Source organism: Lytechinus pictus, chromosome 1 (genome assembly GCF_037042905.1).
Source record: "Lytechinus pictus isolate F3 Inbred chromosome 1, Lp3.0, whole genome shotgun sequence".
Taxonomy (NCBI): Eukaryota; Metazoa; Echinodermata; class Echinoidea; order Temnopleuroida; family Toxopneustidae; genus Lytechinus; species Lytechinus pictus.
In genome coordinates this window covers 13,789,872-13,803,743 of record NC_087245.1, presented here as the reverse complement: position 1 = coordinate 13,803,743, position 13,872 = coordinate 13,789,872, and the positions used below count along the sequence as shown (strand labels likewise).

Below are 13,872 nucleotides of genomic sequence, written 5' to 3'. Positions count from 1 at the left end.
GACATTTGACCTTGATCATGCAACCTAAGACTTGTCAGTGATACTTGATTACCCCTATATCCACATTTTATAAACTACATCTATAAACTTTGAAAGTTATGATAGCAATCTAATAATTACCTCCAAAATGGCCAAAGTTCAATGACCTTAAATGACCTTTGACTTTGGTCATGTGACCTGAAACTCGCACAGGATGTTCAATGATACTTGATTACTCTTATACAAGTTTCATGAATCAGATCCATAAACTTTTAAAGTTATGATGGTGATTCAACAGATACCCCCAACTTGGCCAAAGTTCATTGACCCTAAATGACCTTTGACCTTGGTCTTGTGACTTGAAACTAAGGCAGGATGTTAAGTAATACTCGAATAACCTTATGGCCAAGTTTCATGAACTAGGTCCATATACTTTCTAAGTTAGGATGACATTTCAAAAACTTAACCTTAGGTTAAGATTTTGATGTTGATTCCCCAAACATGGTCTAAGTTCATTGACCCTAAATGACCTTTGACCTTGGTCATGTGACCCAAAACTCAGGCAGGATGTTCAGTAATACGTGATTAACCTTATGGCCAAGTTTCATTAACTAGGTCTATATACTTTCTAAGTTATGCTGTCATTTCAAATTTGGTGTTTGACATTTGGTGTTGACGCCGCGGCCGTCGGAAAAGCGGCGCCTATAGTCTCACTCTGCTTCGCAGGTGAGACAAAAACTGATCAGCGCCCAAGTAACAATCCTAAAATACGGTGATTTCTTTGTTGCGTGGAAACATGGAAAAATAACTTAAAAAGAAACCTGTTTTGCACACGTGCCTGGATATGATTTCATGCAAGAATTTTCCATAGGCAATGCAAGCAATCTATGGTATGAGCATTCGCTGCCCGACCACGAGGCAATCATCACATGCACAGCAAATGTAAACAAAGCAACAAAATCATGCGTGCAATGGCAGTATTTGCTGCCTTAGGATGAGGTTGCCACTGTCCAATGTATTATCTGTGTAATTAAGATTCAAAAGCGTAGTGGAGTAATTACATATATACACTTCTCCACAATGATAATCAATATTTAAAAAAAACATATGCGCAAGCTTATACATTCAATGGGGACCTACCTTGACTAGGCTGCGGATGATGTTGTGCTTGATACCACAATCAACAGTGACAATCTTATGGGGATTCCCCTTGCCATAGATCTTCACCTCCTTTGTAGATACCTCTGACATCAGATTCCTTTCATTGGGGTTATCAAACTCTATGGGATCACCATCAAATTCTATCTTGCAAAGAATGGTACCCTGAGGGAGAAGGAAAGAAGATATCATAACATGTCTGCTCATATTACCTCTTCATGAGAGTACTCTATTTCACTGCTTATTTCTATGTGTGAAACCCTCAGGTTATTCAGGACCCACTTTCATTAAATGGTCTTTGACCGTCATTCAAATTAGGATTTGCATTTGTATTTGTATATATATTTTCAATTCATAATAAATAATTACTCACCAAAGTTGGTGATTAAAATAAGACAAATCATTGTCTTGCTAATACTAATTAGGTAACATTAAAAGGTTACAAAGTTAACATCAAACAGATGCTCTATTAGGAACCCATTTCTATTTCACTATCATCAGCATACTGACATACTGGGCAAATCACCTTTTACATTATTCATGTATCTAGATCATTACATAAAATAGACCTTCTATGCAACAACAAAGATGGAAGCTTTATACCCACAATAATGCACATAATAAATATTACAAGACATTAGCATATTTTGTATATTTTTTATCACCAACTTTGGTGAGTAATTATATATTTTTACTTCTTTTTATCAATTTAGGTTTCACAAATACAATGGAGCTAGAAAGTGAACCTTACCACAAAATGCAATCCTCCATGCTGAGTGTTGAATATGGACAAGAACACTACAATCTCAGGCGAGCCCAGAGAAACCAACTTTATTGAATGTAATATTTTATCACCTGACTTCATATTTAAATATCTATAACATGGCAGAACTTGAACATTTATACCTTTGTTCATTTTCATTTTCTGGTGGGGTTCACTTACTTTTTAGCACCACTGTATATCTAGGGTTAATACATATTTTACTAAATTCCAGCGGATTTTTGCAAAATAATGCTTGAAAAGTCTAATAATTGGGGCATGTAGGTTATACCTTATCTCTGACTTTCTTGGTGAGCATCCTGGTGTCAATGCCATAGACAGCCGGAACCTCTTCCTCTTTCAGCCATTCAGAGAGGGACTTGACAGAGTTCCAGTGGCTGTAGTGGTAGGAGTAGTCCTGGACCAATAGGCCTGTAGCCTGTAATAAGAGAGAAAATAGGAGTTCACTCAAAATCATTTAATTGTGAAGGGTCTTGCTCCCTTCCTCTAGTTTCTAGAAAGACACACGCAACACCCAAAGATCCACTTCTTGAATTTAAGATGGAATGCCCAGTCTCATTGAAATTAAAGAGAAATTGGTTTGTTTTGTTGGCACATATACACATATTTAGAGGAACGGATGATTCATTGTGTGACCTCCCCCCCTCCCTCCCTCCCTCAAGGGGGGGGGGGGGGTCACATATCTATGCCCATAATTGTTTCTTCTTAAAAGCTTTGGAGAAACTGATCATAACTCAACAATAATTTGAAGGCAAGCAGTTGCAGCCGAATTATCACCTGTGTTTGATTACTTTATGTGACAGTTTATTCATTTACCGGTACTCTCGTTTTACACTTTGCCACAATGATAACTGTTGATTGATCATAACTCTACAGTGAATCATGTGATCAAACACAAGGTAGTTTTGTGCATTTCACTGATCGTTATAAAAGGTTTGATGTATTGAGTCACAGCAAATCTTATTATCTATAGTATGCGCAAAATGAAAATTTACTGCATTAAGTACTATCTTCAGGGCGTGACAAACCCGCTTGCCCGGGGCAAGTGAAAATAATGTGCAAGCATTTCTCAAAGTCAATTGCCTGATCGGGCAAGTGGTTGTTTTGGAAATAAAATAATAAAATATCAGTAGACCATCTAAATTTCACTATCTTTTGGATAATCACAAGTAACTATCTCTCACATTATGTCAAACCAGTAAAAAAAATAGTGGAAACTGATGTAAAATCAGCGCCAATTACCAATAATTTATCGCCAGGTACCTCGTTCGAAAAACCGTGCCATCGCATCTTACGTTCTATGTGTGCAATGACTGCGCATGCGCTACCATCTTGCGCAATTTGCTGATGCAAACCCCCCCCAAAAAAAAAAAAAAAAAAAAAGTGGCTAAAATTTCACATTTTGCAAAAATCCATGAAATGGCCATCTATTTTCCATATTACCTTGAAATTGTTTTGATTTAGTTGGAAACTACTGAAAAAATGAAGAATATTCAGCTCTTTCTTGACTCTGATTACACTCGGTCGATCGTATTCTGTTATTGTTGCAACACCATGAAAAAGAACATGAAAGTCTACATGTGGGACTACAATATAAAAAAAATTGACCGAGCGTAACATCATAAAATGATGAAGAAAAGACAAAGAGAGTGGTGAATATTCTTAATTTTATTGATAGTTTCCAACAAATTTTTAAAAAATTCAAGGAAATATGAAAAATAAATGACCATTTCATGGATTTAAAGATGCAAAATGTGAAATTTTAGTCACTCCACTTTTTTTTTTTTTTTTTTTTTTTTACATCATAAAACGATCTTTTTCAGAGTCAATAAAGAGCTGAATATTTTTCACTGGCTTTATTTATAGCTTCCAACTAAATCGAAACAATTCTAAGGAAATTTGGCAAACAGATAACCATTTCGTGGATTTAAAGATGCAAAATGTGAAATTTTAGCAACTTTTGGTGAAGGTTTTTTTTTTTTCTTAAACGCCCATTTATAAATAGCGAAAAGTTTTTTCAAAATAAACGTAAACTTTTAAATGTGTGTTCTTTTATACTATACATGATTCTCAATTATTGTTATTTTGTATGACCTTTAAAAATAAGAGTATGTGCTGTCATAATAAAATTATGAAACAAATTGGGCAAGCAGTTTTTTCTATCAGGCAAGCAAATTTTTTCATCACTTGCCCGACAGGGCAAGTGACAAATTTTTTTTTGTAGAGGCCTGCTATCTTAGATAAGTTTGTTGCAGTTGCACTGTGTACTAGCTTGACCATAATAAGCTTTAACAAGAATATAGTACCAATGCCCATAAATGAAGGAAACATCCAATATCAAGCAATTTAAGCAAACAGATATCCCAAACCAATGAGGGGTCAAACATTGATACTATCAAACAGAAAATGGACCATTGTTTCTCTCTATCATTTCAGATGTGGAACATAAAGGAAATGAACACCTTACATGTATTGGTTTCAGTGGATGTAACAAACTTCATCTCCTCTGCAGTTTAACCCTAAATAGACTGGGCTATTTCGACGCCTAAGAAGACTGGGGGGGGGCTGATTCAGCCCCCCCTTATGATCTCGGCCGTCGATCGCGCGATTGCGATGAAAATTGGCACGCGCGTTACCCATGGCATTATCTACAAAACTATAATATCAAATTCTGCGAAATATCTCATTGCTCATTAATTATGCTAATTTATGCGTAAAATCATAAGTTTGCTCTAATTAATAAAATAATGCCCCTAAAATGCTAATTTTTGTTTCACATACTCTAGATAGGCATCTGATCAAATTTATTTTTCAAAATTTTCAACATCACATTTATTTTCTTATGTATTCTATTGTTTTCTAAATTTCTTATGTATTTCGTTGTTTTTCGACTTTTTGTTTTTTATTGTTTTTTCAATGGAAATTGTCGGGGACTTTATTTTGACCATAAAAAAGATAAAATTAATTGATTTTAAGCAGTAAAAGGAAAAATAATGATACATTTATGAATTTTGGTTAAAAACACTATTTGCATTGGATTTGTACACAAATTCACGTTTTTGAGTAATTTTGGGTCTGCATGCACTTACGAAATGTTGCGTAATTTCAGAACCGCATACCCTAGGGTTACAATTTTGGTCTCAAAAGTTGCGCGAGACTTGAAGGTAAAAAGTCAGCGAGCGACGTGGTCAAAAAATTTCGCACGGCGGATTTATCGCGAAAAATGTCGAGGGGGGGGCTGAATCAGCCCCCCCCCCAGTCTTTTTAGGGTTAAATGTAAATGCTATCTTTCCTCAGCTTCACTTCAAGAAGATAGCAATATTCATATCGCATCAAAATTAATACACATATATGTAGCTTGTCCCATCACATATTTGCTTTACAATACTATATATAAGTCTGGTATATTTGTCCAATCCAATCCAATCCAACCAAACCTTCACATTCTATTCTATTTTATATCTAACATGAGTGAATAATAGTTAGCCCTACCTGTATCTTATCTGATTCCACATGCTTCATGAGACCATGTTGGTCCACAGCCTTGGTGTCTGGTACTCCATAGTTACCAACAATGGGATAGGTCAAGGTCAAGATTTGACCTCTGTAGCTTGGATCCGTCAGTGATTCAGGGTACCTGCTCAATGAAACAATAACAAAAGATTTATATACAATTTTCTTGCAGTAACACAGTATGTATATAATTTTTCTTGCAGTAAAACAGTGATATTTTCATAATCAATAAGGCTTTAGAATTTGAAATAATTTTCAATAAGAAAGATAAATGACTGAGAATGTTCAAGATCTGATGTTTCTTACCCAACAAGACCTGTGTTGAAGACAAGCTCTCCAGCTACTGATTTATGATGACCAAAGGAATAACCAGTGAATGTTGTACCATCCTGGAGAATCAAATGGGCTGAAGTAGGCTGTAAAAAATAATAACAGTTGAAGCAAATTACTAGTAGTTTCAGTAAATACTGATTTCATGAGAAAGTCTTCAAAATCAAGGTCACTTGACACCACATCATGGTGGATCTAGATCTATACATAAACCCAACTCTGTGAAATCATGAATTCTTAGCTAAAAATGACAACACTGAAGATCACCAACAAAGATAAACACATGTGAGACAGTGTATAATGATTGCTTGGGGAAAAAATTACATCTGACTGGAGTACCAAGCTTGTTTTGTCAATTTCTCAGCAATCACACATTTTCCACCACATTTTTTTTATTCATAAATATAAACACTGGTCATTTTATTGGATTCTGTTCTAACTCATTTTTAGATTGTTGCCATAAAAGGCATTCATGTTTCATTGTTTTAGTATTGGCATTTTTGGACCCCCTGATCAAATTAGATCAGACATTGCCACTGTTATACTTACTGGTATGCATACATTGACCAATTGTTATGCCAGGGCTCCACACTAACCCTTTTTTTCTACTGGTCCAACCTATTCATGTCGGACCAGTAGATACCCAGTTTTTCCATTTTTTACTGGTCCGAACCTAAAATCTACTGGTCCCAAAAAAATAAAGAAAACATTTTAAAAAGGCGCAAGTTTATTTTGCTGTCCTTTCTTGTTACCCCCCCCCCCCCCAAAAAAAAAAAAAATGAAGGAATGGAAGTAAAAAAAGAAAGCAAGACAGAAAGAAACAAAGAATAAAAGAAAGGAAGAAAAAATAAAAGGTAAAGAAAGGATAGCTGTGAAGGAAGGAAAAAGAAAGAACTAAAGAAAGAAGGAAAGGAAGGAAGGAAAGAAAAACAAAATAAGAAAGAAAGAACAAAAGAAATAAAGGAATGAAGGAAAGAAAGAAAGAAAGAAAGAAGGAAAGAAATAAAGCAAGCAATAAAGAAAGAAAGAAAGAACAAGACAGAAAGTAATGAAAGAAAAAAAGAAAAAAGCAATGAAAAAAGAAAGGGCAAAAGGAGAGATGGAAAGAAGGAAAAAAGAAAAAGAAAGTAAGGAAGGAACAAAGGATTGAAAGAAGGAAGAGAGGAATTAAGGAAGAAATAAAGAAAAGGAAAAATGATAGATAGAAGGAAAAAAGAATGAAGGAAAGAAATGAATGAAGGAAAGATGGAAGCAAGCAAGCAAGCAATATAAAAAAAGAAAGAAAATGTAAAAGAATAGATGAAAGCAAGACCGAAAGACAAAGAAAGGAAGGAAAGAAAGAAGAAGTGAAAGAAAGGAAGCAAGCAGTAAAAAAAGAAAGAAAGAAAAGGTAAAAGGATAGATGGAACGAAGGGGAAAAAGAAAGAAAGAACAAAAGACAGAAAGAAGGAAGGAAGGAAGGAATGAAACTAAAAGAAAAAGAGAAAGGGCTGAAAGAAGGAAGAAATAAAAAACAAGAAAGGGTAAAGAAAGGATGGATGGAAGAAAACAAAGAAAGTAATAAAGAATGAAGGAAAGAAAGGGTAAAAAGAAGGAAGGGAAGAAAGAAAGAAAGAAAGAAAGAAAGAAGAGATAAATATAGGATGGATGGACTCAAGAATTAAAGAAAGAAAGAAAAAAAAGAAAAAAAAAAAATAGAGAAATTTTTTTTTTTAAAGGACAGAAAGAATGAAAGACAAAGAAAATAGGGAAAATTATAAAAGAAAGACAGTAAAAAATTGAAAGATTAGAGGGAAGAAACAAAGAAATAAAGGATAGAAAGATAGAAAGAAAACAGAGGAAGAAAGCTAAAACTATCATCATAAATAATCAGTTTCTTTTTGGCTCAATCAAAATATAACTACGAAAGAACCCAGTGTATCAACACACACACAAATGCATATGTGGGGCTATCATGTTTTCAGACGATATCACTCGAAACCAGATCTGTTTGAACTAAAACAGAAGTGAAAATTTCTCCTTTTACTGCTTACAAATGACATAGTTACCTCACTTTTTAGGAAATATGGACATTATAAGAGCTTTTCATTACTGTGAAATGTTAATTTTGACAGTTCTGTTAGAGATTTCTGCCAGAGGTTAGCCAAGCTTCGTTCGTGCAGCCTGTAGAAAATTTACCATGTGGGCTGTGTGGCTGGCCGGCTAGGTATACATGTACACTGTATGTTACCCTAGTAAAAATTGCATGCTATTCATTCTGTGTGTATTCTGTGTGTGAATGGCAGAATTTAACGGGAGGAAAATGGTTTGCAATTTGAGTCATGGAATATTTTTTATGTTTGTGTTGGACCAGTGAATTTGACCATTTCTGGAAAAGTTACTGGCCCAACAATGGTTCTTATTACTGGTCATGTCAGACCCATAAATCTTGCTATTTTTGGAAAAATTACTGGCCCGAAAATGATATTTTTTACTGGTCATGTCGGACCAGTAAATCTTGCTATTTCTGAAAATCTACTGGCCCGGCAGCGATTTTTACCGGTCTGGGACCGTCGGACCGGCGCTAGTGTCGAGCCCTGGTTATGCTGATCTGTCAAACGGTTCTTTAGTTATCACAAGAATGAAAACTGGACAGACAGAAAAATTATCAGAAAACATGTGACTGGCAACCATCCACAGTGGGCAGAGGCATAAAATAGTTCTAATTACATATGAAAAGCAATAACAATCCCTGTAATGAATGTATTCATACTTTGTACCTGTTTCTTCTCTTTCTGAAGACAAGAACTTGTTGTGAGGAACCTAGACTTGTTAGCAAGATAGCGAGGGAGAGACCAAGTGTTCTTCAAAAATCCAGAGGCGGCTGTAAGATTCGCCATGCTATGCAACAGGAGAATGAACTCGACCAGGACAACTCAAAATATTGCCGATCTCTTTCTTCTAAATTCAACCTGATAATAAAAGAAACAAACAAAAAGTGATAAGCAAAATGACAATGATGGTGACAATATTTATGCTTGACTAATCAGGAGGTATACTTCCTTGGAACTTATTTGTGAGAAAGTGTAAAGTTATCACTAAAGTGAAAGATCAAATGCTTGAGCAGCCCATTTAGGGTAGCCGTGCTAAAGCCACAGTAAAAGTATGAAGCGCAATTGAAACATAAAAGCGCTATATGTTGAATTTTAACTGAAAACCCCCTTCTTTGTTCGACCCCTATTGGCTGTATGCTTTTTTTCTAAAGACAGGGATGGGTGGATCAAGTACTGTATTAAAAGTAGATTCAATCCAGTCAAAAAGACATTTTCAACTGCTTTCATTTGCAGAGGAGTGAAAGAAAACAGAAAGCCACAGAGCCTTTATACCATACTGTACCTCAACACTCATTTTTTCAATACTGTTGTAGACCCCTCGCCTTTTTTACATGTTCAAACCTTTCACAAAACTTTGTATTATTAAACTGTATTCATTCTTGCCGATGGTAACAAATTACGGGTGATGTCAGTTCTGCTATTACGTAAAGAGTCTCTTGGAGCCGATCATACTCTTGAAAGTGCCTTTTGGCTTCATCACTTCAGTAAAATCAATGACTACATCCAACATAAACACTGGATCTGAATCACCCAATTCCAGAATTGGATACAGGATCACAGAGGCCTGATATGTTCAGTTTGTTTATACTGTACATGTATTTTCCATATGAATTATTGATATTTAACTCTGCCCGCCACGGACAGAATCACTCCTGTGCCACATTAATTTCAAGGTGCAATCTTGAGGTTTTTACATAGACAATGCCTAATTCAGCTCACAATAGCTTTTGATTTGGTTTATTGTAAAGAAAAGCTTTGTGTGTACACATTATAATGCGAAGCACACATCACATGTACAATAGACTCGTTACACTCTGTGTGTATTGTGAATAGATTGTGACTTGAGTCGAACTTGGCAGTCTGCTGTATGTGACTCCAGTCTAACAAAGCAGGCAAAGATTTAATTACAAGGTACAATGATTCCTCAGAATTGCAATAAGTTTGTCTCTCTGGTCCTGGCAACACTGCATTACATTTAATGCACTGTAAGCAAACAGATACAGGTTTTACCTTTACCCAGCTGTTTTCAGTGAAATTCAAATAGGACCTTACTTGTTAACATGTCAGAGCATGCACTGAATAGTGAATACCCTTGTACCAATCCATTTCTGTGTGGGTTTATTTTCATTTTGTTGAGGTTTGAGATTTTGCACAAAAATGCATTTTTGTTGATTTTTCTTACATGAAGTTACCATTGAAATAGCCTTAGAGACTGGTATTAATGGAATAAAAAAATCTAATGATTTATGGAGCATAGGTTATAAAACATTATATACTGCCCTATACTTCCGTGGTGGTGAGATTGTTACCCACTGTTCATTGAAATCAAAAGAAAAATATTTTCATCCTTTTATGTAACAAAATAATTTGTTACTAATTCTCTTAATTTTATTTTCAAACAGAAATCCTAAGTAAAATGCCGCACATTTACTTAAAATCTCAAAGTTATGGATTATTATTCATATGGCGGCTCGGCTACAGCCGGGGTAATGATATGATACCAAGCATCAAAGCGCAGTTGAGTATATATGCACATAGTAACTGCGCTATATAAATGGACATATTATTATTATCATTTTTTTGTTGTTATAGAATGGAAGTCTTATAGTCGTTTATGAGAATAATATCACAAAATCATTGAATAATGATATTAGGCTATATTATGTTCATTTACAGTTGACGACAAATTAATGTAGGAATATGTACCAAAACAATTTCCTTTCTTATCTTAATCATCTATGTAACTTACGTTACTTAACGTGTAACTTACGTTACAGGGAAATATTAAAGCACACATTATCACTTGCAACCTTTATGGTACTTGAGATTCGTCTGCCAAGATGGTACTTGTAAATACTGAAAATATTTCCTGTGGTACAATCAGATATCTAATTTCAAGAAAACACATTAACACAAAATGAAGTATATTTGAATAAAATATGACTTGCTATGCTATTTATCTTATATAGGTCATTTGTCACCTGTTTCATCTTGAGGCAACATATTTACAAACATGGCAGCCGGTGGTTTACTGCAGTTATGACGCATTATGATTTCAATTATAGGCTGCAGTCACTCATTTTATTTAAAAGCATTTGAATTTAAATGATAGCGGTAAGGTATGTTACATAGGGAAATTTACATCCCGTGAAAGAACTAATCACACAATAATAACGAGTAACATCATGTGCTCATATTTTTCAAATATAAACTCAAACATATGTCACCTGGATTGGTAATGACATAAATCCTGTTTGAACAACTTTATTTTTTCACTTTTGTGACTTTCCAATTGTGCCGATATAGTGGTTTTGGCCCGTATGTGTTTGGTGTGTGTTGCGAACTTGCGGTGATTGACTGTGCTGGCTCGGCATATGAAATAAGTTGACATGTTGAATTTCGGGCAAGTTCAGCTATCATTTTCAAGTTAGTTTTTTATCAAGCAATTCAAAATCATGAAAGGATTCCTGTGAATTAATTCTGTTCAAATTTGATAAACTTCATCCTTCCTTAAGCTATTCAATTTGATGGACAATTGTGACCTAACACGTAACGTTCAGTTAAGTTAATACATGAGATAAATGAATCCAGATCTCAAAACAATAAACATTAAATGAACAATCAACTATAAATTAAATAATCATTTAACAATTAATAACAATGAAGATAAAGTAAACAAGCAGGACAAACCGTAATGTTTCACCATTTCCTGAATCCTGGAAAAAAAGAAAACTAAAAAATGGCTCTGGTAATATGAAAAATTGCTCTCAAATTTTTTCAAATGGCTCCTAAAAAGTATATTTCCCCCTATAATGTCAAATATGTTTTAAATGTGTTGAAAGGGTTCATTGCCAACTCGACAATATGAAGGATCTAACGTTACTCATCAATGATATTGAGTAGGCCTATGCATCACCTAAATAGAGCCTGAGATCGTAAACTGAAAACGGTAACATGAATGTGGTTGGCTGACGCATTTGTATGTTTAAGCTGCAAAAGTAACACGATGACAATCGATAGTTGGAACCCAAAACAGGTTCTTTGGAATTTAATTTTTTAGAACTTAAATAATAGTTTATTTCAAGAAACTGCGCTGATCGTTTTCTTATTAATTAAAAATAATAATTTTCATTCACACGCTTTTTTTTCTCCATCAAAAAGGGGAATTAAGGAGTCAAAATGGGTGCACTAGCACACCCTTTTCTCCATAGACGCTGTCTAGTCAGTCTAGAATTGACTCTACTCTAGTCTAGATTTAGACCTAGATCTGGGTGATCGAGTTGTATCTATACCCCGTCTTACATCATGTATGTTGTAGATGGTGCCAAGGTTTAGTGACGGAGATGACACAGAATTGCGGGACATAAAATATATTAAAAAATGTTTTATTGCAAAATTTTCAATATGCACTCATATTTACACATATTCAATCAATTACAAGACTACATGTATTATCAGTATTCAGGCACAGAACTCACATAATAATCATCCATTCAGAATTTATGACATATCAATTCAATTTTGATGGTATCAATGTCACTATCATCGAGACGTGCGATTTCAGGGGGTTCGGCACATTCAGACAAAAAAAAATAACCAACAAGATTAATTTCTCCTAAGTTCTGTTAATAGAAATTGTTAAAGACATTCATGTCAGAATTAATAGAGAAAAATTAAAGCTTAAAACACAGAAATATTCAATGCGACGTCCAAGTATCGCCTATCGCCATCGGGACACAAAAGGAGACACTTTCACTTACCGTACTTAGAATTAGATCATCTAACGTTAGGTCCCGTGAAGAATCACCAATCTATTTCTAGGATCTAGATCTAGATTCTACTTTTTTAAATATAGATCTAACGTTAAATCTAGACAGTAATAGACTATAGGGTCTAGGCCTAACAAATTAGATAATAAACTAAAGTTTAGGGTTAGGTCTAACGTTGTTATAAAAATGTTAGATCTAATGTTATACTAACAATAACATTAGACCGATATTCCTTCAGTTTACCAAGGCAAGATTGTTTTAAAATTTCTCAGATAACTCTAGTATAGATTAGAATCAATACACTGTGCCTTAATTATGCAGTATTGAGCAGTGCACAGCCATGGCCCATGGGCACTGCCATTGCACGTCATGACCCCGCGCCGTCAACCGTCCGGAGCACATACCGTAATTACGCGACAGCGATGCTTTTTAACTGCGTAACGTAACTAAGTAAGATCTAAGTTAGATCTAACTAGAAAGACACATATTTTTTCTATTTTCAAAATACTGATGCTACTTACAACTCGAATCTATCATCCTATTGAGAAAATTGGATGAAGTCAGCCTCTTTGTAAAACTTCATTCGAGCGCCAGTACCCTGCAAATAAATATCCCCGGGATCTTCTTCCAAAGGCACAGCCACCGTGTTACAACAGACGAACTAATACAGTAATATCACGAAACACTCACATGTCCACAGCATGCTATACCGGTAGCATGCGCCTGCATCCCGCCCGGCCGGCCCGCTGCTCAAATCAATTTTCGCAATGAGCTACTCGACTCTTGTACGGTATTGGTGCCGGTGGAGTATTTTGTGAAGGGTGAAAGAAAATGGGCGTGTCTTCTGCAAGGTCGGGGACTTGCATCATAATTTATCATTCACGAACGACTTGCATCATCTGGGGAAGTCCCTCCATGTTTGAAGAATAACAATAGGGTTTCGTGGGCGTTGAACAAAGTTTTTCACGGCTGAAGAATAAGAACTTAATTAATGCTATATATTTTTTTAAGTTGGAAGTTTAGGTAAATTTTAACCGTCTTTAGGAGCAGTTCGAAACAACAATGAATTTCAGGGGGCCGGCGTAACAGAATGGATGGAATCATTATCAGAACTTAATCTATAAAAATAATAGGCCTATTAATTATAGGGCAAGGCTATCATCTAAAAGCAGAATCAGTGACATTAAATGATACAAAAATACCTGGGCCTCCATTACATTATGGAGCTATTTTTTAACTACAATGATTT

At 35.1% G+C, this 13,872-nt stretch overlaps 1 protein-coding gene across 1 annotated transcript in view; it reads right to left on the bottom strand.

Moving 5' to 3' along the window:
• The window catches only part of LOC129257812 (carbamoyl-phosphate synthase [ammonia], mitochondrial-like), a 48,510-nt gene extending 35,045 nt beyond the window's left edge, over positions 1-13,465 (bottom strand). The window contains exons 1-6 of the mRNA XM_054896221.2: positions 13,145-13,465; positions 8,521-8,712; positions 5,738-5,847; positions 5,411-5,555; positions 2,190-2,336; positions 1,120-1,302 (exon numbers count right to left, since the gene is read on the bottom strand). Of these exons, the coding sequence (XP_054752196.2) occupies positions 1,120-1,302; positions 2,190-2,336; positions 5,411-5,555; positions 5,738-5,847; positions 8,521-8,640 (705 nt within the window). The 5' untranslated portion in view covers positions 8,641-8,712; positions 13,145-13,465. The remainder of the gene's footprint in view (positions 1-1,119; positions 1,303-2,189; positions 2,337-5,410; positions 5,556-5,737; positions 5,848-8,520; positions 8,713-13,144) is intronic.
• Between the last annotated feature and the right edge of the window lie 407 nt (positions 13,466-13,872).